This window comes from Falco punctatus, assembly GCF_963210335.1.
Source record: "Falco punctatus genome assembly, chromosome: 10".
In the NCBI taxonomy this organism is placed as follows: domain Eukaryota; kingdom Metazoa; phylum Chordata; class Aves; order Falconiformes; family Falconidae; genus Falco; species Falco punctatus.
Genome location: NC_137590.1, coordinates 3,486,906 through 3,513,762, shown reverse-complemented (window position 1 = coordinate 3,513,762; position 26,857 = coordinate 3,486,906). Strand labels below are relative to the sequence as shown.

The 26,857-nt window shown below is 41.7% G+C and overlaps 1 protein-coding gene across 4 annotated transcripts in view; it reads right to left on the bottom strand.

The window, feature by feature from the left end:
• PTPRT (protein tyrosine phosphatase receptor type T) overlaps positions 1–26,857 on the bottom strand; it is a 467,104-nt gene that overhangs the window by 142,645 nt on the left and 297,602 nt on the right. For all 4 annotated transcript variants that reach the window (XM_080405963.1, XM_080405961.1, XM_080405964.1 and 1 more), the window contains exons 8-9: positions 21,825–22,121; positions 20,384–20,493 (exon numbers count right to left, since the gene is read on the bottom strand). In XM_080405963.1, coding sequence (XP_080262089.1) covers positions 20,384–20,493; positions 21,825–22,121 — 407 coding nt within the window. The remainder of the gene's footprint in view (positions 1–20,383; positions 20,494–21,824; positions 22,122–26,857) is intronic.

The window sequence follows — 26,857 nt, the reverse complement described above, 5'->3', positions numbered from 1 at the left end:
GCACTAGCAGGCACTTGCACTAGGTCTGTCCTGTTTGGTGCGATTCTCTCCCTCCCCTCCCTATCCCCAGCTCTTGAAGGGTTTTGAGGGGGCAGAAGTAGAAGAAACCAGTTTGGCCGCTCAGGGACACTGTCACACAGTGCCAAGCAAAGCCATGCTGCCACCACCACCGCTACGTCAACGTCTGGACACGGCGCTGGGGTGGGTGGTGGGCAGAGCAGTGGCATCTTGATGAGCAACCAGGGGAAGACAAGAGTTTTTAACTTGTTACGGTGAGGAGGTGAAAAAGGGTAACTGTTGCAAACGTAGGCTCAAGTTTTGTGTGCTGGGAATCACAGAGTACAACTAAACTTGAAGGCTCCGGCACTTTTCAAAACATACTTCATCAGGTTTCAATTATAAAGCAAAATTAGAGGACCACAGAACAAGAAACAGTGGATATTTTCTCTGATGAAGAAGAAAATATTTTCTCCCTCTTCAAATGATTTCTTGTCGTACTTTCTCCCACACCATCCCCTATTTCCAAACTGCAGCCCTGAGCCGTGCCTCCTGCACTGCAAGGTGACTGCAGCAGGGCAATGCGAGCAACAGGCAGGAAAACCCCCTCAGGCACTGAATCCAGCAACCTCAGGCAAGGATGTAAAGGACACTTGGTTACAGTGATCCGTGCAGCAGCTTGTTCTAATGTCACCCTCCCCTCTATCCATCCAGAGTACGCTTCCCAAATCCTAACATCATTTCCCCCTGATGCAGGCTATTGTAATGGTGACAAAGAAAAACAAGCCAGCCAGGATAGTTAAATTTGCTGTACAGCGGTCTGCACCCACATAAAAAATAAATAAATAAAATAAAATAGGGGAAATAATACAGGGATTTCCACAAATCAAAAATGGGTAGAGTATGTACACATTCCTGTAGGACTCACAAAACAGGTTTCAAAAAACTAAATGACAACATATTTGCGGTAAAGCTTGAGTTATAACTTCCACCAAAAAGCCCTTGATTAGTGCAGGGCTATATTTTGTGATTGTCTTAAGTGATTCATGGTTTCAGCCTCCAAGCCTATAGTGGTTCAGCCCCAAAGATTGTATAAATAACTGCTTGCTATTGGACATATCAAAGCTGTGACTACAGTATTTTGTGCCAGGTTTCTCTAGCCCAGTTTCAAGATTTTACAAACCCCTTAGATGAGTTCTCCAAATCTAGTACGTCAGTTGAAGGATGGCAATAGGTTTCAAAGGAGAAGAGTAGAAACATCACATTTAGCCATACCTAAAAGGTAAATAAAATACCATCAGGTGGCTGCTGCCTAAAATTACCCTGAAAAAATATCAGGGTATTTTATTGAAGGAAAAAGATCCCATATTGACATTCTGAGTTTGCTACAAAGGATAATTCAAACAGACTTATCAGCTGGTCCTGGACTTACTGCAATTTTAGTGCCTTTTACCAACAAGCATTCAGAATCTGAATAGTAATAATGAGAATGCAAATTTGTATGAGGCTCAGCTTAGGCTTCTAAGTCTGAAACATGAGTACTGTAGCATCAAAACGTGCCAAATTAGAGTGCAGACACCTGGTCCTGAAAAGTCATTTGGAAAACTTAGTTTATACTGCTTCTTCTTGTTTCTTATTAAAATAATTTAGAGGCTTGAAAGTGAAACAGACTTATGAATTCACTGGGGAACTGGAGAGAGTCATCACACAGTAATGGAAAGGCAGATTTTTTTATTGATTCAAATTAAGGGTAATTTATTGAAAAAAAAAGCCATGATTTGCATGAAAGACGTTGCCTAAAGACACAGCAGTCTAAGTGTGTTTTGATATATTTTACGCATACACACACACAGAGACACTGCTCAGTGCAACTCGCCCCGCTGGCAGCTGCATTGGCGAGCGGTGCGGCGCTGCACTCAGCTCTGCAGCCTGTGATCGTCCAGCGAGATCAAACCGATTAATTGGTGCTAAGACTTCGCTCTGAGATAACTCCATCCTTAGGCACTTCAGGAGAAGCCCCTCCCTCTTTTAATCTATCACAAGCAATCTGGTCATTCTTATCCACTCTGTGCCTCCCAGTCAACGAAACCTAATTGCCATCCAGCTTCAGAGGGTCCCTGGACCCCCCCGTCAGCTGTCTTTGACAGCTCTAGCCCTGGGAAACAGGGAGCAAAGCTGAACTACCCCTGGGAAATCAGGTTACCACAGAGGACATTTAAATGTAGGTCTCAGTCCCCAAATTATTGGTGTTTTCTATATCAAAACCCTTTGCCAAGGGAAATCTACTGCTTCATGGGGAAACTCAAGCCTTCCAGGTTAGATTTGAACCTTCAGTGATAAACCCAGACAAACTGATGCTAGAGAAATTACAGCAGTCTTACAGAATCTCTGGGGCACTCGTGTGCCCCTCAACACATGAACAAGCCAAGGTTTCCTAATCTAGATGTTCCGTCTCTTTTTCAGTGCCTGGTTCCCTATGGCCAGAGTTACAGGGCCACAAACTCCAGGATCCAACTAGAATACCACTAGGGCCAGATGGGCATAGAACTAGTGATGAAGACCAATATTTCTCCCCTCAGCTGTGGCAAGGAACAAGATTCCCAGGTGCTCCTACAACCAACTCCCCCTGCAATAGTGACTGGAACACCCAATTCCCTTCCCGGGCTCTTGAGACGACAAGAGCATCTTTTCCGGAGCTCCTCGCTACAAAGTATTCACGTTTATGGGAAAATTTGCTGTGAATAACCAAATGTAGAACACCAGAAGTACACCGCATTTACCTGCCTTCACCCCGTTACCTTGTTGTCATTACTGCAGTCAGACCAAAAGCAATTTAATCAGAAAATTAGTCTCCATGAACAGGCTATTTGTGCAGCATACAGGGCGTGCGTGCAAGTTATTGATCTCAGTAAGTTAAATTTTCACAAGGGACTTGAGCCAGTTTCCATTTGCGTGTACATGCTCTGAGCACTCGAGGATTTGATTGAAGCAATTACTCTGACCCAGCCACGGAGCGGCTCGTTTGAACAGGCTCCGAAGCCTGCATTTTCCATTTGCATACACACAGTTTAATAGCAGAGAGGCACGTACGCAGAAGTGTTAGCGTTATGAAAATGTGACTTCTGGGGGCATTGCTCAGTGGAAAACAATAGTGAAAAGCAGGATCCAATGTAAATCTTACTGTGAAGGGGAAAAGTCCACTTACTACACGACTAGGAAAATGGCACGAAATGCTGAGGAGCCTCCTACAAAGGCAAACTGTCCCACGGCAGAGATGGCAAAGGGATCATTTACATTCTCAGTCCGTAAAAAGCAGTGATTAATACATCTAGGCAAAATGTAAAATTTAATGAGTAACTAAAGTGTTCAAACAAACTGCCAGTTTAACAAAACTGAATGACAGGGCCAAAGTGTTGGGAATAAAATCCCAAAGTTCTGTTAGCAGAGAAAAAATTCACGGATCGAATGAAAAGAAGTAGTAGTGATTTAGCATCAAAGGAAATAATTACTCTTGAAATAAATACAAATTAGAATTAACATTTATATTGTCTTTTCTTCCCCTCTGAATGTCTCCAAAATTCAAATTTATTTTAGTTTACATACTTAGCTAATTAAACCTCTAAAAATAATATAATATTTTATGGGCCATTTCTGGAGAAAACTAGCATAACTTAAAACAGACCCAGGCACATTGATTATTTCATCAAGTTTCTATTAGTTTTCACGGTGCAATAAATTTTTAAAAAATTGCCTCCTGCTGATCTAATTATGATCTTATTTTTAAGCAATTCTTAAAAATTAGAAATGTATTGCAGACTTTCATTCTTAATGACTTGAATTTAACAACAACAACAACAAAAAAATGCATTGAAGTTGGCAAAGAAAATACTTAACCAAATTCTCAGCTGATGTAAAGAGGAAAATCTTCCTGAAGCTGGAGTTGATGGAGTCGGGCTGTTTGCACGAGCTGGTTATTCTGGCTTCTGCAACATGGAGCCCTCTATCTCTCCAGCTGCCAGCCTTACAAATCCACTTGTTCCTCTGAGTGCCAAACTGGGTCCAACTCTTCTCGTGCTAATATTGGCTCTGCAGGGCAAATCTGGCACAGGAGTCTTGTTTCAAACCCAGTTTCTTTGAACTGAGTCACACAAACCCAACGTGACCAGTATATGATGAAGAGCCATGGGTAAGCACTGGTTGTGTAAGGCTAGCAAATGTTTTAACTCATCAGAACATGAAGCTAAAATGCCCGTGAACAAGACGGGCCTACTCCCTCCAGAATATTAGTTTACACAGACATTTCTCACAACTGTATCTACCTTCCCAGGCAACATCCACGTGCTATGCGCAGGCTACGTACTGCCATTAGTAGATCCATGGAGAGCTACTACTCATAACTTACATTCTACAGGTTCAAATATTCAGGTGACTATTACAAGGAGCCTGGTGAGACAGATGTAACCACAGCATGCCTAGGACAGCATCGTACACATCAAGATGCAATAGGAAAATGTTGCATCAAGGAAGCAGACTGACCCCAAAATGCCAACAATGTTAAAAGAAGCAAGACAAGCCAGAATTACTCTTTAGAAACTCTTTCGAAAGGTACCACTTTGCATTCATTCAGCATGTTATAACCTCAGGATACCTCCTATAATTAGGAGCTCCTATAATTAGGATACAGCTAAGCATTCTCATTCCAGATAGAGTACTCATTGTACCATACTTCTAACGTGATAAACCTAAGTGAGAGGAGAAGTAACGCAAGCACAGGAGCATAAGCTACACTGACACAAAGTCATTATTTTATAGTCTCTGATGTCAGCATGACCTGCTGCTCACACAACTCATCTGCAGAGAGGGCACTCTTTCCCCTCCTGCAGCAGTGAGGACCTGCTTCGTTTCAGACACTGGCAGGTGCGTGGGCTTTTTGGTCACCCTTTTTTCACTCTCAAGAACAGTACTTTTATTTTTACTATCGTATTGACAAAAATCAATGAACTGAGAACACAGCTGCTAGAAACACTTGTGTTAGAGGCATTTAGCTATACGATAGGGCCCTCCATGCAGGTTCTCCCTTTGCAGTGTCTGTAACACCCAAAGGAGGCTAAAGAAACAGTAACATTCCCAAGGAATGGTGCTGGCCAGGGGCCACAGCTATAACCCAGGAAACAAGGTAAGAAAAGACAGGTTTGGTTAAGAGCCAAGCAAAAACCAATAATCAAACTCCAATTCTGTTGTTATTAGGTAAGACTGTCTTCACCATAATTATTTAGAATTCTGATGCAGATGCACCCAGAAGCTCGATAGCCGAGGCTGTTCTTACAGCGTAGCTGTTCTGAATGAGAGTGATGACCCCAGAAATCTCTCTAGAAGTCAGACTCAAGTCAGATTTAAATAGATTTTTACAGAGACACTTGCAAAGAGATTCCAGTTCTTGAGCTACAAAACTGTACCTAGCCATCAGCTGAGTTTCCAAATTTTTAAAAGGCAGCAGTAACCCACCAGCACTTGGGTGGTCACCTCTTGTCCTTTCCTCAAATGTAACATTGGCTCCTTCATGCAGCATGTTATCAGCAGTAACATAAAACTTAAGAGCAGAAGACTGCAATGATACCTAACAATAGTCCCATCCACTGAAGCACATTTCTCTCTAGAGACTTTAGTGTGAAAAGGAAAAGCTGTTGAACAGAAGGCAACATGTCTTCCTCTTCATTTAAATCCAGGGACGTATCTGCTTGCAATGGCAAGAAGTAGAAAAAACAACTGCCACCCCAGAGAAGAGCTCTGTAACCTCATCTGTTACCTCCTTCAACAAAATAATGGCTCTCTGAGGGGCAGAGAAGGCTGAATGGGTTGTACCAGATTGCAGTGTGTTTAGCTGCTGGCAATATTTATGATCAGTAGTTTATATGCAGAAATATTTATAAACAGGGAATTTAGAGAATGACACGTTGCTGAAAGCTATACTGTCCATGTCACAGAGTGCACTGCCCAAATCCTGCATCCCTTTAGGTGAGAAGAGGATGCAGAGGAAAGCGTTCTTCCCATAAATTAATGCTTGTCCTTTTTCAGTATGAAGTCCCAGAAGCAGTTGCTCCTGCATTCTCTGATGGTAACTAAATGAAAAATAAAATGCATCTCCATCCTCTGAAATGCCACCTTTCTCTTCCAACAGTTAATATAAAGCATGAAAATTAATTCAAAGCTGTCAACTTTTTTTACAATTATTTTATTTCACTCTGCTTATTTAAGGATAGAGGTAAGAGGCGCTCATTGCACGTGATGCAAACGCTTGAGTGCTCTGGGACAACATGTCTGCATTTTGCTGTAAAGACGTGCAGCAATCGGGTCGAATGAGATCAATATAGTACAACAATAACACTTTATCGGTTAAGAGTTTCTGTCGATTTTCTCACCTACGCTGACACAGCAAATTCAGAAAAGCCCTGTAACAGGCTGGTGAAAACTCTGAGAACCTCCTGACCAGACGGCAATTCAGCCAATCTTATCCAGGACTCTACCTGCAAACAGCCCTACACCACAGATAGATCAGCAAACAGAAAGCACATTCCCTTAACCACCTACATACAGACTGACACACAGCCTGTTTGGCAAGAGTGTAAAAACACTGCTGTCCTGGTCTGTACCATCAAAATATTATTATTCATACAAGGAGGAGGCTTCCCCCCTGACTCCCCCTGATCCCTGCAAAAAAAAACCCAAAACAAAACCAAAACCCAAAAAAACCCACAACACACAAACCACCAAAAAAAAGAAAAAAACAACAACAACAAAAAAAAAAAAAAAAACCCACACCAACCCAAAAACCAACAGATGCTGTCATTCTTAAAGGACCTGCTGTGCACAGCAACAATTGGCAGAGGATTTTATTTCCATTATTATCTGATTTGAGACAACACTGAAAATCCTATGTGGAACTGCAAACAAGTACAGATGCATGCTCAGCTTCAGCATGTTTCAAATCGCCTACCAAAACAGAGGAACCACTGTTGGATTTATCTTTTTCTTAATTGATTAATCACAGGCAAGACTTCCACAAGCAGTGTGTGCCCCCAGCATATCGTTAAGGATTATGTTCACAGATACTCTGTTTAGACAGCACGGTGTTAAATCCCAGCAAATAAGTTGGTCACTGAGATGTGCGTGGAGCCCTTTAGGAGTAAAGCTGCTAAAACAATTATGTAATGACATGAAAAAACAGTGGGTAAACTGCACATCTTGGTTCTTCCCAGGCATGAAAGCTTCACTAGAGCTTCCTCTTTATCTCAGATTTGTTTGGGAAAAAAAGAGCCATTGCTACCATGCTTCCCCTATTAGAAACGTCAAACACCCTGACATAATTTTCTTATGCCACTGCGGAGTGTGGCATACAGATCAGAGTAACAAAGGAAAACACTGAGATCTCCATGCAGCAGACCGAGCTGCAGCTCATCAATACCATTTCTTCACATTACAGCCATTAACAAGCCACTGCAGCTGCAGGGAATTTCTCATGGTCCAGCCAGGCTGTTCCAAACGTCCTTGGTGTCCACCATATTTCTTTAAACATGTCAGTAAAGCAGCTAGAAAATAGATGTCCATCTGCTGCTGCTGAGATTACACAAGTTAAACTAGTAGCAGGTAACAAGGGATTTCCTCAAAACTCTTTCATAAGCAGCTTTCTTGGTGCTTATTACCATGACAGAGGAAACTGCGAGTCTAAGAAACTCAGCTGACAGCACAGCAGACCTTTGCCTCAGGCAAAGCAGAATGAATTCCCCTCCTTCCCAAGTCAATGTAATTTATAGCCCAGGGCTGTGTCTCATTACTCCTGCCCAAGCCAAGGTTGTTCGAACCTCAGTGGCAGCTGAGCAACAGCCTTGTCTCTTGCTGGCACTCCTCTGAAAGCAGGAGCCTGGGTTTTATTTAGCTGGAAATCTGGTCTACTGTACAGAGAAGTTTGGAAAGAGGAGAGAATGTTTCTGGAATAGTACAAGACAGATTTTATAAAATATAATGAGAGAAAAAGATTACAGTACCCAGGAAAAGGATTGAGTTACATCTACCAAGCAGCGCTGTTTGCTCAGCGGCAGCATGGAAGAGTTCACAAAGTTCAGCCTTAGTATAAGCATCATCGGTAGGTGAGGATGTAACTTTTGTCTGGATAACCTGAAGAATTTTTAATTTGTCTGTGTCCTAAATAAGAGAACACCAAGTCAATAATGCTGTGTACACATTATTTTGTTTTCCTCTAAAGTTAATACAAGTTCAACACTGTCACAGAGAAAGTCAAACAGCTCAGGAAAACCTTTTGGTTCACTGGCAAAAGGAACTTTATCAAGCACTAAAAGAAAAATGTCCTAGACAGTAATAATGCAGGAGTTCTGTGCATGACTTGTGCTCATATATCTCTTTTCCAATAAACAAACTAATAATTATTCTGCAGCCACAAACCCCGTTGTGGTCTGTGCAAAAGAAAAAAACAAAACAAAACAAAAAAACCAACCAAAACCAAAAGAACCAAAAAACCACTGCATCACATTGCTCCACTGCTGTGGGAAGCGCTGTGGGGTGCAGGCTGGAACATGACACACAGCTGGGAGCGGTCCTGCACCGGAGCTCGGGGAAGGGAGGAAAAGCCTGAACTTGCCCTGCAGTTTGGTGGACCACATTTCTGACTCTGGAAAAGCCACCAAAGTGAGCCTTAGAGAAAGATTGTTTATCCTAAAAGACAAAATAAATCTGGATAGAAGCATCTTTTGCTCTTTCTGCAGGATTTTTTGTTTCGGTTTAGTTTTTTGTTACATATTTTCTAGTTTATGTCCTCCTTCAAAGTTTCCATCCAAGATACGGGCCTTGTATGAGCATTTTAAGGATGACAGAACAGCCTTGCTTTTCTTGATTCCTTCTTGTGAACTTTAGAGTCAGCCCATGAAAGCTCAGGGACTAACGAAGCACTTTCAGCAGAAGTGTTTCAGACTGCGGAGTGACCCTGAACTGGGAACATTTCAACACAAAATACAAAGATGTTGGGGATATTAGATCTGCCAGAGACAAGACCTGGGTTAACAAGGAGCTCCCAGGATGTTCACTGGTGGGTTGATTCTGGATTTATTTTGAATGGTGTTCACTTATGTTGAAAGACCAAAATATTCCTGAAATGAGGGAGTTTAAAACGGGAATTGAATTCTATGAAGACAGGGCCAGACCTTCTGTGCAGATATATGATGAGGAATATTCTTCATTGCCTCAAGACTGTATCCTCACAGCATCTACTTTTTTGAGCTCCTGAAGAAGAAAGAAGCTGACTCCAATATCGAAGAGGACACTACCTTAATGAGACGCTCGCTCAGCTCTCCGTTCTGTCAGACTTTTACAAGTCCGATAGCTCTTTGATTACCTGGTCAGCACCACCACTGGGTTTGTCATTCATCCAAGCTCCCTTGTATGCAGCCAACAGCCTGGGCATCTTTCTCCTAAATCACCACGCTTTTCACTGGATGATTAGGAAAACAGAACAGGGCTGGCTGATGCTGCTACGCTCTCAAATTCTGATTTCAAGGTGATTTGTGCTCCCTTCCTCCTTGGTTTGGGAGAATGGGAGGGGAAGCAAGAAAGCTCTCCTCTTTTGTGTGCTTGGAGCCAAATAAGGATTTAACTTGCCTGGCACAGTATCTGCTCTGAAGTGTACGGTATGTCAGGGAGACAATCAATTTCATGGCTGTATAAAGCTGATTGAAACATGATTACACAGCAAGCCATGGGCTCTTTTTTCTAAGACTCGCCAGCCGCCTGTGCTTCTTAGGAACAATTACTACTGCAGGTGACTTCGGATTGCGGCTGGGATGGACATTAGTTTCAATCTTATCAGGTAGTTTCAGACATTTGGGGTACAAGAATAAAGTTAATTGCACCAAGTGTTACACAAAAGGAATAATCTGAAGAAAGTTATCTTCTAATGAACAGGAACGAGTTAGTGAACAGGTTAGTGAACAATCCTCCAGTGTTGGACTTCAGAACTAAAGAATATATTTTATGACCAGATGACTGGGCACATTTTCCATCTTGAAACTCAGTTTAAGCCAGCCAGTTATGGCCACTTGCATCCCTCCACAGCCCACTAAATTTTACCTAGGAAATGGGAGGAAGCAAAGGCCTTTCATTTTTCCGTGCTTCTCTTCTTTCGGGAGAAGGTTAGGGGGGAGTTAAACAGCTTTTTTGCAAGTTATATTTAAGGCTGGCAACATGCAAAAGACTAAAAGCCCTGAAGAAGAAAGTCCTTAAATTTAGTCACAGCACAAGCACAGCATGGCTGGTTCCAGTATAAAAAGCCATAGCACAGCTCTAGGAATGAATATGAATATTAACCTCGGGAGACTCCATGAATAAAAGTGGCCCGTTTGCTCCCTAGCCTGTTTACTGACAGTCGCAGAAACATGGAGCCAATTAAACCCGAACGCAAACACAGACAACACATAGACAAGACGGGATATAACATGAGCCTACACCCAGCTTTTCTCTTGGCCAGGAACAAGCATAGCAGGGCTGGGAAGTCTCATCTGCTCTCCTTCCCCAGATGACTCCTTCCCATTCATTTTTCCTTGGGACTTTATTGCTTTTTGTTTTCCATAAATAAAGCCAAGTTTAATGTCTATGAGAAAGGGAGGAAGAATGGAGTAGGTAACAAAGCAATTGGGAGCGCCTCAGTAATGTATTCAAGCCATTAAGGATTTCATTAGGTTTACTAAAAGGTCATTAATGATAAAATATCTTCTTTTATTTTACCTACTTTCTAAACATTATAGTCTATTCTGCCATTCAAGCTTGCACCCCACTGACATTAATTAGCATGCTATATATTAAGGAGAGTTTTTAATGAGCTGTTATTTCATATGATTTTATTGGAGAGCCTCATTGTTCAGTTTAATAGCAGAAAATGACAACTATAGAAATTGCTTTGATAGGACCGCAGCACTGAGGCGGTTATTCAATCTCCATACTTGTTCCTCAGTTAGTTCTTGATGCTGAAAGCGCTGCTTAATATACCTCATAGCTGGCTTGCCATGCTACACTGGGGGTAGCGAGAGCTGTGAGCAGTGAACAAAACCCCGGGCCAACACAACAGAGCACTAACAATATCGCGTACAGCTCCTGTTCCCTACACAGCATAAAGTCACAGAAGCAGGACCCATCTACGTATAAAATGGTTTTGCCACATTTAAGGATAAAGTACCAGTCCTGGTTACTATTGTATCTGTTAATTGTAAGACCACATATTTTTAGTCACTTAACGCTGAAACAGTCCATTTGTTCTTCTTTTCCAAGTGTCTGCCTCACCCTCAGTCGATTCTCACAATTTCAGACAAAAGCAGTTGAATTAGAAGCAAGAGGCAGAGGACGTGCTCTCCTGGGCTGGAGCCTGGCAGCTGCCAGCAGCCTTCCGAAAGCTGTCCCACCCCTGCTGTCAGCAGCGCTACCTGGACAGTGGGGAGAACAGAAATCAGAAAAAAATAAATAACAAGCAGGGAGGGCAGAAGGAGAAGCAACAAGGGAGGCAAGGCGGCAGAGGCCGGTGGTGAGAGGAGGGCACAGCAAACCCAAACCCATCCCACTCACTGGATGGCAGGATGGCAGTTAAAGACCGGGTCTACTACACACGCACAAAGGACAGCAGTAAGATTAATTTCCCGAAAGGAACCATAATATTGGCATCTCCTCCTTTTAAAGGCGATGAGATCATTTTAACAGGCTTTTCCTCTTTTACACAGTCCCTCAGTTGCACCAATTAACAGGACAAAGCCACCACTTCTGAATTTCTCAGTCCTATCTCCTATCTATTTCCTAAATTAAGCAATCCCTAAGATGAAACAGGGGAAAAAACCCAACCACCTAGGAAGGAAGTACAAACACGTATCTGTAGTTTGCTTTCAAGTTAGTTAACTACTACATTTTGGCAAGCAAGATATTGTAAGATCTGAATATGGAACTGTTATAGAGCTTTACGGGTATTACCATAACTGCCCAGGTGTACTGGCACTTGAAAATATTAGATGGAAGAAACGGGATTAAGAATCAACTCTTTTCCTGGATAACCAATACAGGGCAACAGCATGTCTGAAAGAAGAATAGAATAAAATTGTATATATTCTAGAAAAGAAAATAAAGCATTGGAAGGCAGAAAGACAAGATGTTCAAGTATCTACAAAAGGATTTTTTAAATTTGAACTTCATTATAAGCATTATAAGAAAGAGTAAGTTGGCTTGGGTTTGGGTTTTTTTCCCCAGTTCTTATCACTTAGTTTGGTCTCAAAAGAGTGCAAAACAATCACTGAAATAATTTTGTTTCTTTCTTTTGTTTGTTTGTTTTTTTTAAAAAAAGTTTTGTTGTAGCCAAATATCTTCACATTTGCATGGGATTTATATTGCTGCAAGTCTATTGGCTTCAAAAGAACAATAAAAAGGTAATCAAAGAAATTGTTGTGCTCAAGGGACCGCATTATGCTTTTATTTCTGGAAAGCTTGATCAAGCAATTTTTTTAAACAGTTGATTCATACTATTTATAACACCAGTACGCTACTTACCTGGAGGTTGTCACACATTTAAAAAAACCCTGACATCTGAGTTTCTCAGAAGTCGTCTCATTTTTCTCATCAAGATGTTACTGAAAACCATATGATTTGGAAGAGCATCATTAACAAATGCTTCCAAACTAAGTATATTTTGCAAGTAACAGTGAGTAGCGCACAATTAAGAATTCTGTATAATTTGAAGAAGTTTGTTCAAAAGCTATTTAAGGTGTTTATTCAGAAAAGTATCCCCAATTAGGGAGTCATTTAAACATTTCCTAAGTTTAAGGTAGTGTTTAACTGGGACAGGATGGAGAGAAACAGCCGCAACAAAGGTGCAGCAGGCTCTTCCCCAGGGGGTTTAGCACCCGAGGAGCAGGCAGCCTGCATCTGGGCATCCCCCGCTGCCACCCTCCTTCCCTGCAAGGAGCACAAGGAGCACCAAGGGCCAGCAGCCCCAGCCCTCGGACACCCCAGGCAGAGCACAGCCTAATTCCTCTTGTCTCCCCACAACAGCCTTAAAACAACCCAGCTCCAACCCACCGCAGTCCTGCCACAGCATTTCATGTTTCTAAACGCCATAGGGGAAGGAAAGCCACCCTGTTTCACCAGAACAGCAGCTTTATATCTTCTGTGTTTTTGCACGCAGGTAAAGCAGGCTTCACTTGCAGCATCAGAGAAGACACCCTGGATGCCCTGTCTATGGCACGCGGGTGTATCAAGCACATTCTAGGGCTGACAGGGAGCTTATAAGCCATATTACTTTACTAAAAAGCATGGAAGGGGAAAAGGAGCTTTATGTGAGATTCTGCTGATTGAAAAAAAAAATATTTCTTGTGACCTTGTGCTCCCCAAATGTCACTGGAAAGCTGTCTCACTAAGCTCTGCTTTTGCTAGAAACTGAATAACAGGGTCTGTGGCTGACACGGCATGCCAACCTGCTAAGAATGGGAGCAATATTCGCATTTATAGCTCTTCTTAATTGCCAAGAAAAGATAATAAATCAGCACAATCAGCACCATTCATTTTCTGAATTCTGGCCTGAATCCTTACCGAGTGTGGCCCAGACCATTGGCAGCGTCTAACCAACCTGTCCACCAAGTGCTCAGTAAATACTACAGTCAGCAACCATATAATAAATAATTCTTGTTCAGCCAGCCCAGCCCTCTTCCAGTGCAAATCTGTACTAAGAGCCATTAACTATTGAACTAATTTAGCTGGGTATATATGCACAGCTTTCCTTACATGTAACTGAAAGGATGACGTAGCCACCTTAGGGCTGACAAAGTTTCAAACTTGGAACAGATTACACATGGCCACACAGTTTCGTTGCTAGTTGAGGTTATTAAAGAATTCTAATTCAACATCGCCCAGATGCAGCAAAACACTCTGTGTAATTGACTTTCATGGACTCTGGACAAACAATGTACTGCAGTAGAAGACACTGTATAAATCCAGTGTCAAAGGAAAACAACATTAGTGCTGCAGATGAACGAAGAATAATCTGCAACTGTGTGAAGACTGCATTGTCAAATGCCCTTACAGATGAGTGATAAAGCTACCACTGGATATACAATCCATAATTGATCATTTCCTGGGTTTTGAGCACTTAACAGTGTCTCCTTAATGCTCTCTTAATGTTCGGCTAAATGCAGCAGCCAGCTGCGTGTAGCATGGACTTCCTTCAGTGCACACTTAGTGAGCTTAAGTGAGAAAGCCGCATCCCAGGAGTATCATGCATCCACAGAATACAACTGAGAAGCTGTAACATGATTGATTTTCATGGGAACATTCAAAGCCACTTCTCACTGAAGGCAATTTCCGAGAATTGTCATCTTTCTACTATTTCGACTGTAGAGCTTTATATAAATTGGTTGCAAGATTTCATGGTTGTTGCTTTCCTTCTTGTGGGAGCCATTTTTCACTCTTAGACAAAAAAAAAAAAAAAAAAAAAAAAAAAAAAAGCCTTTAAATAAACAAATGACTAAACCAAGTTGACTTCCCAAGCCTTTCAGATTTTCCATGAAACTTTATTTTTGCTACACCTATTAGCAGGGAAGATTTTATCCTAAAAATTTCAGGTTTCCCAAGTAGCTTAAAAATGAGCTAAGAATAGAAATGCATGCATATCCATGCAGTGGCTGTAGCTATCACACCAGATAATCAGACTTTGTGTTATGTAATAAGTATGCGCTTTCAGGGGTCAGAGGTGGAAGAAATTTATTTCCATCCTACTGTAAATGCAGGCAGTGCATCCCACAAATATTGACCTTATGCATGATCCTCTAAGAGGCAGTTCCCGTGTAATGACCTCACCTGCAGAGAAAAAGTGACTGAAGTGATCGAGAAGAAATGGCACATTGGCAACTGGAGAGATGATGAAGTGCAGACTGCAATTTTACATGGCAACTAAGAGGATCTGTAAACTCTGAAGTGCAATTTAAACTCAAATCCACTGGGATTAGAGGAACTAGGCTCCAAGCACCCCATTAAAGAGCTGAGATTGTGTATGAAAGTCCCTTACATTATTATTCCTGGCATCTAAACAGAGGCATTTCAAGAAACAGTGACTGAGAAAACTAGCTAGTCAGAAGGTGAAAATGCATCCTTATTTTTCCCAAGACTCATGTGCAACCCACATGGGACTTAATAGTTGTAAAGACGAGAACATAAGTGATTACAAGACTACACCTTACAACGTTGAAAAAGACAGCTTGCTGTTTAAACACTGCCTTCAGGCATGGCTCACTGAAAGGACTTCAGCAGGCTGAGAGTCGTTTTTCCAGCCAAGGAGCCGAGTATACTGTAGCCACCCTTTCCATATTTCCAGGATCGCAATACCTTATAACAAGCCTTCCCTCAAGTAATGTGACAAATATTTTAGACAGGAATGCTAAGTGTTTGGGGGTTGGGGTGGTTTTTTTTTTTTTCTTCTTTCCCTTTTAAAGGTAAAATATTCTAAAATCTAAGAATTCTGAAAAATAGGTTACACATGAAAAATATATTTACAAAGGTGAAAGGCAACATCACTTATTGAGTGTGCCCCCATAAGCTTCAAGCTCCCCAGACAAACAGGGAAATGAGATATAAATAAGTTTTGCTCATTTACATTTTCAAAATGCAATTTTGCACAAAATATCTGGGTCCACACTTGTATCCGAAACACTTCAATGTGGATTATAGAACAGACACCGGAGACAACCTCATGTCACCTAAAAGCAGAAGAATTTAAGTGCCAAAGCTGGTCCATACCTTAAATTAGGTTGCTTGTTCCTGCAGTGCAATGACAGCATAGGTCTTTCTGCTGTTTGATGGTGGTTTGACTTTACGCACACTCAGGATAAAAATAAAAATATTTAAAAAAAAAACCACCTAATCTTTGTTGCGTGTCTTTGTACACAAAGGCTTTGAAGCTGAACTCCCACACAGTATAAGCACAATAAGTAGCATTTGATTATTAGGGATTTTAAAGCATAGCAGATTTTCAGGACTAGTGGGAAAAAAAAAATATCAACAAGTTTTGGTGCTTTCAGTCTGCCAGGAGACTGAAGGGGGGACAGGACTTATTACAGTATTATTAGATTCTGCCACTCACAGCTTGCTGTAAGAGACAGCTGTAATAACACCTCTTTCATGAGTGTCACATGCAAAAACATCTCTGTAGAGCCTTCCACTCAAACCAGTGCACCAGCAAAATCCATTATCGCTGTTTAGCTGTGTTTCTGAACACAGATTGATCTCCTTGTCTCATGTAAGTGCCTACACACCTTGAAGCTACCTGGGGACATGACTACTAGAGCTCTCGAGCTTTCTCTCCATTGTGCTGCATCCTTGCAACAGCAGCCTGGGCATCTCCCAACGGCTGTCGTCGCTGGACAGATCAACTGACACCTGCTGACGTTATTAACTGCTTTGCTGTGCTCCCCTAACACCCCCGGCATGAACCGTTCCATTGCTTGCTTTCTACACAGCTCATACCCCCATCTTTTCAGCATACTGATTAACTGACTTGCAATTCCCGGAGCTTTCCAAGTTCCCTTGAACAAGAGGTTGCTGCTCCCTAGAAACAGACTGCAATTACATACTGATTTGGGGATCTGGAAGGTTCCTTTGTTTAAAAATCCAGCTGTGGCTGTACCCAGTGAAACAATTAATCCTCCAGCTGAACACAGGGGGGGGGGGTTAAACCAGTTTTAAATGCGAGGCTATGGGCACCTTTATTAAAAGGCTACAATAGCATTTTTAAGGATAAATATCAATCAGAATAGACTTGCAGAAGTCAAAAAGGTTCATTAAGGTCCTTCCATTTTATTTAGGCTCTTTAGAAGCATTCAGTCATTATGAAATTAGTGATTCCGGCTGCCAAATGACTTGCTGAAGGTTGTGCTGCTGAATTTCAGCCCAGTTGGCATGTAAGCAGCGCGCATGCAAACTGCAATGGCACTTTGTGTGATATGGAAGTCTGCCTGGCAGGGAACTGCAAAAATGGTTAGGGATCTGAGAAGAAAATCTGTCCCAAGGAAAAGCAAGTGGGATGTAAGTAGAATAGACAGCGTGATTATTTGGAAGCATTTTAGAAACTTACATTTATTTTATTTTTTTTTTAACAGAACTAGAGAGAAAATACAGTATCCAGATACAAGTCAGATCTTGATGGTGATGGTAAGGAGGGAACTATTATAGACAAAGAGGGTTTTTGATTCAATAGGAGGGTTTATGCCCAAGGGAGTTTGAGAGACCATCACTTGCACAAGACCTACATGTGAATCTAGCCAGCTACACGCTTCCAGGTGTAACGTAGAACCTGACAGCACTAACTCAAATTCATAAAGTCATATTTCTCGAACTGTACTTTGCAGGGAATCTTTCTTCAATAAATGTTGGTAGGCTTTTGGGTTTGTTTCTCCCTAATGACTGCAACACATTTGCAGTTTCTCGATAGCTGCAACTTTGCTAGCGCATCACTGAGCCTCCCAGCTTCTCCCAGTGACAGAGCAGCACGGCTGGGGATGGGCTTCAGGAACCGTGCTCCCGACACACACCTCATTAGAGTACTGCTGCACAAGTTCATAGTTTGACCTTTTTTTTTCTTCTGTTGTCATCAAAGCCTTCTGCTTCTACCTGGATCGGTATTGTAGGCCACAGGAAAGAACTGAAAACCTATCGGAGGTGAACCACTAGCCTTCCCCTGCCCCCCACCCCCTTTAACCAATAGGCCAGCTGACCTCTGTCAAAGCAGTGTAAGGCTCTGCTGATACCGCAAAATGCCTGAACCCTGTCTAAAGCAACACATAGGATGTCATTGCTACTGAGGAATTACTTTGGTCCTGGACACATGGCACAAAATCTTAAAATAACACCAGTAGAGACAAAGGTGCAGGTTTAAGTATCTGTAATAGGCTAGGGATTAAACAAGCAATACAGAAGATGCAATCAGCTGGACAATACTGGAAGATTCTCAGTATTTTTTATGAAGATTAAACTTCAATTGCAGGTAGCAGGATGAGATGTTTCTGTGCAAAAACCTGTACTTCATATACTAAGTGATTTTGAAACCAGGATCTCCCATGGCTTGAAATGGGCACTTATATTGGCTTGTGGTACAGACTGAGGAGCCTGACAGCTCCCCTGAGGATGCTGTGGCCAGCTCTCCTGGTTATGTGGAACAGCTCATCTTTATTTTTATCTCCAGCTAATGAACTCATCTCAGGGTCTTATGGAGAATGGGAATGTTCTGTATGAATTTTTACATGTAAGAAGGGAGAGGAAAGGAAAACATTTCCATTCATGACACCCTTTGGGCACTCTGGTTCTCCTGGTATTTTTAACACTTGAATTTTCATCCCTTTGAAGATGAGAGGGAGAAGGAAAAGGTGGAAGAGTTTGAATTCACCTTGACTTCTCTTTGGCTTCAGCTGCCAAATATGCATAGAATCATTATCAGAAAAGAAAAAAATCATTTGTGCCCCTACTGAGACTTGAGCAATGATATGACTTGAGGGGCAAAGACACTGTCATGATGCATCACTACCCTGGAGGCATTAAAGTATCTCTATGCAGCTGCTCAGCCAGAAAAGCTACTCAGATTGCTGAAGTCCTTTCAATGAGCTGAGCCTAAGGCAATATTTTAGTAGGAAACTGCCTCTTTAAAAATTAAAAGGAGTTATTTTTGCATCATTTGACTTGGATTACTTTAAATGTGTTCTATTATAGGTCACCTGAGTTGCCAGAAAAAACAATGACTTTGCAACTGATTATATTCAGATTAATTCTTTAAAAATACAGACAGCTTTATTGCATAATTCCTTACACGGACACAGGATAGCCTGTAGTACACCCTTCAAAAAACATGAAATTGCAAGGGTTAGTTCTATTCTACTATAGACAGTGGCATGTAACCTGCACAGATTTCCACAAATGTCTTAATAGTGACCAACCAAAAATGACTCCTTGCTTAGTTGGGGATTACCTCATGGCTGAAATGACACAAAACTAGCAAGAGGAACTTCTATTCATTTATTTAGTCTTACCGTATAAAATTCAGTCTACCCTTTGTGAGCCAGCTGGAGAGATGACTTAAAAGGGCAGCTACATTTAAGCCCAGGAGAAAGTTGCTATCTCTTCCTCATGCTGTAGTGTAAGAACTCATTGATGCTAAACCCGCTTGATTTTTTTCCATTTGACCATGACTGTGATAGAGACAGCCAGTGTTAGCAAGGAGATCGAGGAGTGACATGTTACAAGACATGCTGTTCCAAACTGATAAGGTGGATGGGAAGAGGAAAGGAGCAGAACCTCACTGGTGATGGCGGAGCTGCTTCTTACACTCAAACCTTTTTACAAAGTATGTTTGTACATTCACCCAGCATAAAAGAGAAAGCAAAAAAGTGTTTCTTGCCCCTCTGTATTGGAAAATGCTACACAAGTCCACAGGGAGGATTTTTACATCACCATAAATGCAAAATTATTTTTCACTTTTTCTAATCTTACTGTGGTAAATGCTGAACTTATACACTGAAATATGCCCTGCCAGCATTGGTGCACTACTTCCTACTATTTAATAAAAGTGCCTTTACCTTGTCTCATAGGATGGTCTCTCATTTCACGTGATCCTTTAAAGCAGTCCTATTATATTCCTTTTCCACATATTTAGGTGTACATGACATTATGGTAGTCTCACCAGAAGCACGTAACAGTAATGCTTCCTTACCTTATAAGGAAATAACTCCTCTGATACACTCTAAAATCACATTATTATTTTTTTTTTCATCCAGCATAGGATGGTCAGTGATTATCCTATAACCTGATGTATGTTTTGCTTGGTGGCAGGGAAAGTGCTTGGGCTGGATAGATGTATCGTTGAAAGATTTGATAAGAATGCTGTAAGACAAGACTTAATGGCTATATTTTGCTGAGAATGCCAGGAAGTGTTATGACTACTGCAAAGGCAGATAGAAATTAGTTACCGTATTTAGGTATAAAACACAACAGAAATTTACTTCAGGAAAAAAAACACCAGAAAGGACACAGACCTTGGAGACACTGGAGAAGAAAAAAGGGTAGGAATTGAACACCTGAGGCACAGGGGAATGTATGGCTCTCATTTTGCCACAAATATTGGTAAAGAAATCTTTTTTCTTTTTTGAACTGGAAAACTTTTTCAATGGTAGCAGCAGACTGTCTTGAAGCTTCTTATCTATTTTAATCGGGCTTCTTTTAGCACCTGCTGAAATGTTTCAGAGCTCAGGATTGGCTTAAACACGTATGAAGAGGGCCCTATGGCATGTATTCCTTGACAGCAATCTGTTCTCCTCACCTCATAGAGTGTAATGATGCCATTTGTCTCATTCGGAGGCTTCCACTGAACATAGATCTTCTCTTCAAAAGGTCCTCCCTGGATGGATTCCAAGGGAACGGGTCCAGGAACTACCGGAAAAAAACAAACAAACAGAAGCTAAACCCCCCTGTGTTAGAAGCTACTCCCAGCTGCAGCTGCACACACATGAGAAGGTACCAAAAGGCCACCAGACAGCAAGTTCAAAGCTGAACATAAAAAAGCCAGAAATAAAATAACAACTAAAACAAAAAAAATCCTTCAAGGCATTACCATTCCAGCCTTTGGTTCAAATAAGAATACCCTAACATAACCACTAAGTGATAAATAAAACCAGCATCCATGAAAACATGAAGCTAATTTTGGTACGTCCTTATTCCAGTACAGTACAGCAGCAGCAGGGAATTTAATTTGTCCTTCTCCGCCCACACAACAGCAAATCTCCATCCACCTAAACAGCCAGATTGCACCTTGGCATGAAGATGCTACTGGGCTGAACACCTTCATCGATACGAAAGATTGATTTCCTTAGTAAAGTAACAATGTAAGATTTATATTTCATTATGCCTACAAGGCCAGCTAAAAAAATCCACTGACTCAAGCAAAATTTTAATGCTGTGGATGATAACTAACTAACTGCATTCCCAAGTCTGATAAAAACCCTGCTCATTTTTCTGAAAGATCTGCCACCCCCTCATGTCCCCCTGTGTGAAATACTGGGCTGCAAGAGCCACTCTCAGCTGAGCGAAACTTCGGACAGCAGCTCCTTACAGCCCCAGCAGGGGAGGAACGTTCCTTTTTTAAGACATTAGACAGAACAGAGGCTTGTCGGCTATGTCAGTCCTTGGTCTGAAATAGCCCAGATGGGATAATAATGCTTTAAAGCTGAAAAACCCAGGTCTTTGGTACCAAGAACAGAAGAGTTAACACCAAATGATTTTAGCTTCTGAGACACATACAAAGTGCTACATCCAGAAGGTCAGTATTAAGAAAAGCTACATTTTGGAAAGAAGACATGATGCTTCCTTTGAGATAGTCAAGAGAGAGCACAAAAAAAATAATAAAAAAAATAAAAAAATCAACAAATGCCAGGATTACATTTGCCCGTATGACAAAGGAAGCTGCTCCATGGGTGCTGGGCAACTCAGAATGTGACTCTATAGAATTAAACCTGCCCCTGCTTGGTAACCGCTCAGGCTGGCATCTGTCATTTGGAAGCACTTCAGGGACCCTCACCCTTTCAAGAACGCGGCTGTGAAATGGAAAATATTTACACCTACAAGTTTTGCTTGCATAACACACACACTGTCCAGAGAAGCCATTTATAAGTCTGATGGGACAGGGAGTTATGTTGCTGTTTACAACTTGAAAGTATTAGTCTTCTCCCAAAAAACAAGCCAGCGAGGAAGCCAACGTGACTTACCATCTTCCTCGGTCTGCACAACCAGCTCCTCACTTTCCATCTTGCCCTCGGGGTTAGAGAGGGCCAGCCTCAGATTGATGGTCATGAAGGGCCGCAGACCTCGCAGGGTGTAGTGGGAAGATGTCTGGATGAGCTCCTCTGCCTCAAATTTTTGCTGGTTAAACACATACTGGTACTGGACCGTGAGATTGTAGCTGTGGCAGCGGGTGACTGCGTAACCAAAGGGCTCCCACTGCAGCGTGAGCTGCCGGGAGCGAATATCAACAACTTCCACATTTTGCGGGCCATGGACAGGATCTGTGAAGCAAACAAATAAATAAATACAATATAATTTGACACTAAAAGAAGTCAGTGATCCATTAATGTGTTTCCTTAATATGTTTCCTTTCATGTTGTTAGAGCATTCAAGTACATCACCGTGCTGAATGTTTTTGCAATTACCATGTATAAACAGGAGGGAAACAAACGTCAGATCCACTAACGCGTTCTGGCTCCTGAGATTTCCCCAAAAATTCCTTGTCACGGAGCCCTGACCAGTGGTCGTGCTCCTGACTCCTGTGAAACCTCACTGATTCCAACAACGGCAGCATGATTCATTTCAGCAGGGAAGTGGTGTGAAAGTCCCACTTACCAAATAAGAAAAAAAAAGGCAGCTGCTGGTCTCCTTGAAAGTACCCAAGTATCTTGGTGAGTCCAGCCCCAAGCGATGCAAATACCCAGGAAAGGGCTGCCAGAGAAGGCGTGAACTCAAGTTCTCAGCTTTGCATTTAGCTACACAGCCCCTGCACTCTCCTGCCAACCCCACACCCATTCTGCTCAGAGACAAAGCACAAGGGTGTAAGAATCAAGACGAAGAGCCTGACTGTCAGACTTTCAACATCCCAGTGATACTGCCCCCTCGGGTTTTTTAAACTCTTGAATGTTTTGGCAGCGGGGGATACAAGCAGATCATGCCACTCCTTGAGTAAGTCTTCCGACTCATCTCAACCTTGTGCCAGTAAAACTTTTATTTCAGATCATACCGATGCCTTGGCCCCACCAAAGTTTCACTGCTCTGCATTATTCTTTTTACAGTATCTGACTGAGGTACAGTTTGAATGTTCATGTGTAGGAATCATTTTCACCTGCTGTTCCTTAATTTATTTTTAACAGCATAACTCAAATGCTCTGACTACACACTGCCCTTTATATAAAATATAAATGCATGCACTGCTAGATATGCAGATATAAAAAATGAAGGATGAGTGAGTAAAGTCAGCGTTTGAGATATGTCAGATGGTAATAATACTACATGTCACAGTTTGTTTATCTGACATTTCTTCAACTTGTGTATCTCATTTGCTTTTTTGCTCAATATATATGTAAGCAAGGTAATTAGAAAATACATAATTTCACATAAAGTTTCTTGATTTATAGCACAATTTAGTGTTTCGCCCACTTCTCATGTTCTCTCACGATTTCAGCGTCTGAAAGGAACAGAACATTTTCATGGGAACAAAAAAAAAAGTCACAAGGATTCCCAAATACTAGTTATGCTTTTTTTTGAAGATAATTAAAGTGGAGAAAAAGCTTTGTAGTAATTCTAGAAGGTAAAGCACGAATCAGCCATTCTGACTTCAATCTGCTAATGCATAAGCAGAAAATACACTATAACCACCAGGATATTCTGTATTACTTCTAAAAAATCCCTAGTGACGGGCAATGGGAAAATAGCTATTTCTGAAATGAACACTATTCTGAATCTTTATATAGATACACACACAGAGCCACGACTGAAATAGGATGGATATAAAAGGACCAGGGGTCTAAAGCTAACAAATGGTTTAAGATTCCATATAAGTCACGTCAGTCCCTTAGCATCCAGAAAATACCTCTTAAATAAGATTCTTTAGTACTGTGGGTGTCAAAAAAATTGTAATTTAGAAATTACAGAGTTTGCATGTATAAATATACACACATATACTTAACATTAGGTGATAATAATTCAGTTACTATAAACCCATGAAAAGAACATTTCTGTAGATGAACTGTATAGATAAATCAGGTGAACAAAAAATAGTTCTGAGAAATCTTTCAGCATCTGCAATGGTAAAGGTAAGCACAAGCCTCATTCCAAGTTGCACTGAAATGAAAGAAAAAACAAAACCACGTGCAGAGGCTTGTCCTGAAGCCTCCACATTACACCAAATGATCAACTCCAGACCCCAACCCAGAATGTGGCTGAGACCTGGCAAAAACATTTCATGCCAAGACAACAATGCAGATGAACACGGCAATTAACCTCCATGTTAACACTATTATTATTTTTTTTTAATTACAGTTATTTTCTTTAAGTCAGTCATGTTATGGAATGAATGGGCAATTATAGAGTGCTTGGTTTATTGACGTCAGATGCACTGACTTTATCAGTGGGTAATGAACAACTCTGATTCAGCATCATCTCACCAAGCCATACGTCCAAAACCTGGACTACGGCAGATTATCTGCAGTTTTTAACTTGCTTTTCATCTTGTTTGCCTTTTGCCCTTTCCTTTCTTACCCAAAATTGTAAGTCCTGAAGCTGCTTTGTATCAACCAGTCTCCAATCCTACTCAAAATTTTACTGTAAATGCTCTGAGGCACACCTGGAGGCCCCTCCTTTGGGTTTGCAACACAATCTTTTCAATGGAGTTTCCAGCCTATTAACTTTGACTTACAAGCAAGAAGTTAAAATACAGATTACAAACACAGCCCAGACCCAACTACACAATTATAGAACGTACCACATTCTCCCATGAACTATCGGTTCTCAGGCTGCTAGTCCTAAAACATTGAGATTTTTCAGTCCGGTGTTTTTAAAACCGAGATGAGATGCCAGTGCTGCACAGCTCGCCGTGGCAGCAGGAAGGGGTGCGGGTTTCATAAATATTCATAAACCTGAGGAGTCTCCGACTGCAGCTGTAGAGACTTGATTCCAGCTTATTGAGCAAAGGGGAAATAAATAAGTAAAAACTATTTAAACTTTAGGTTCAGAGAGGAAGAAACCAAACTGGAATTAAATCAACAAATAGAAGCTGGACCTGGAAAGCATTTTATTCTCTCTGGCTCCCTTCTTTCAGCTTCAATCTCTTTTTATTGAAACCCGAGACTACGTAATTTTGGAAATGCTTTCCTGTTGCCACATTGATTTCCTCTGCAGCATAAAATATTGAAACTCATTTTCAAAGGTGAGATTTTGTACTGGTGTTTTTAAAGGACAGTGGTCCTACTACCTTCTCCATTTAATTCCTTCCTCATTTTAGCTTTGTAAGTACACAATCTCAATAGGTCTGTATGTCCTATCCCTGGCACTCTACTATCTAACACCACCCATTTTTCATAATGTCATAATGACTTATTTTCCCCAAAAAGAAACAAGAAAACTAAAATTGTTTATAAGTGACCTACAGTCCTCTTATGGTAGTGAATATATTTGAAACTGGCCAAAGTATTTCTGTATTCTTGGAAACAGAGCTTCCAAATAATGCAAGAAAAAACCTGAACATTTTTACACCTTGCACTTGGCTAGTGTAAGAAAAACTGCTAATATGTATCTCTGCTTCAGCTGTACAAAAATAAGTACCAAAGCAAGACAGAAGCAGACTGGCCCAGTTTGAATACTGGAGAGATCATATATGAAAAGACATCGGTATAACCTGCATAAACCAAAGTAAAATTTTCTGTTTTCTGAGACTTTGGAAAACCTAAAGGAAACTCTTAAGAGTCACGAGCACCGAAACAGCTGCCACCAGTCTATTCTGTGTACAGGATTGGGCCCCTCGCTCCGGGGGGGACAGGGAGGGGCTGAGCGTGTCCAGGGACTGGCGGGGGCTGGGGCACAAGGCTGACGGGGGCGGCTGGGGGGGCTCAGCCTGGAGAGGAGGGGGCTCAGGGGGGAGCTGATTGCTCCCTACAACCACCTGAAAGGGGCTGTGGGCAGGGGGGTCGGTCTCTGCTCCCAGGTAACAAGCGACAGGACCAGAGGAAACAGCCTCCAGTTGCTCCAGGGGAGGCTTAGACTGGATCTGAGGAAAAACTTCTTCACCAAAAGGGTGGCCAAGCACTGGCACAGGCTGCCCAGGGAGGTGGTGGAGCCCCCACCCCCCTAGCAGTGCCTGGGGACATGGGTCAGCGGTGGGCTTGGCAGTGCTGGGCTAACGGTTGGACCTGATGATCTCAAGGGTCTTTTCCAACCTGAATGATTCTATGATTCTATTAGAACTATTCTTGAGCCCATACAAAGAAAATAGTGTTGTCTGAGATTTCACTGTGCAAATGCTGTATTTCTATTTCAGCCTGCTTGAACCATTAATTACATTTTGAAAGTTCACATGGAAATACAGGTCTGAACAATATTTTTTAATACCACATCTCCCACTGGTGCTTCAATACCCATCATTACTGTTAGAGTGCTGCAAACAGTCAGGGCCAGGAACCTTTCTGAAGCACTTGTGATGTACAAGCAGCCAGAATAAAACAAACTCTCCTGGTGATCCCTCAGCTGAGCTCTCAGTCCTTAGTCCAGGTAAGCAGATACTTTTGACCCAGCAGTGACCTGCAACGTCCAGGAACTGCATTTTCTGCTATCACAATTTTACAGAAAAGTTGACTTTTATGTCTGGCTTTACTCTTTCCTTATTGAGTGTTACAGATCTCATTTTGTTCACTGTATTCATCTTGCTCAAGGTGATGTATCGAAAAGCAAAAGTTGATTTAGATTATTAATAACAGTTTTCTCTGCTTTATACCCCTCCATCAAGAGAAGAGCAAAGAGGAAAGGAAGCAATGGTGAAACACTGGGGTTTGAATGTGAAGCTCAAGTTGAGCAGCGAAGTTATAGAGACAATCAGCTGCTGCCCCCAGATTAACTACCTGCTGCAGGAGCCTAATTGCAAGAAATTGTTGCTGTCAGTAAAGACATGACATCGAACAGAAGATGTCCATACTTGTTGGAGGCCCTGTGCCCATGTCTCTTGACCCTGTGGAGAGCAGGAGGCAGAGTTTATTAGCAGTGC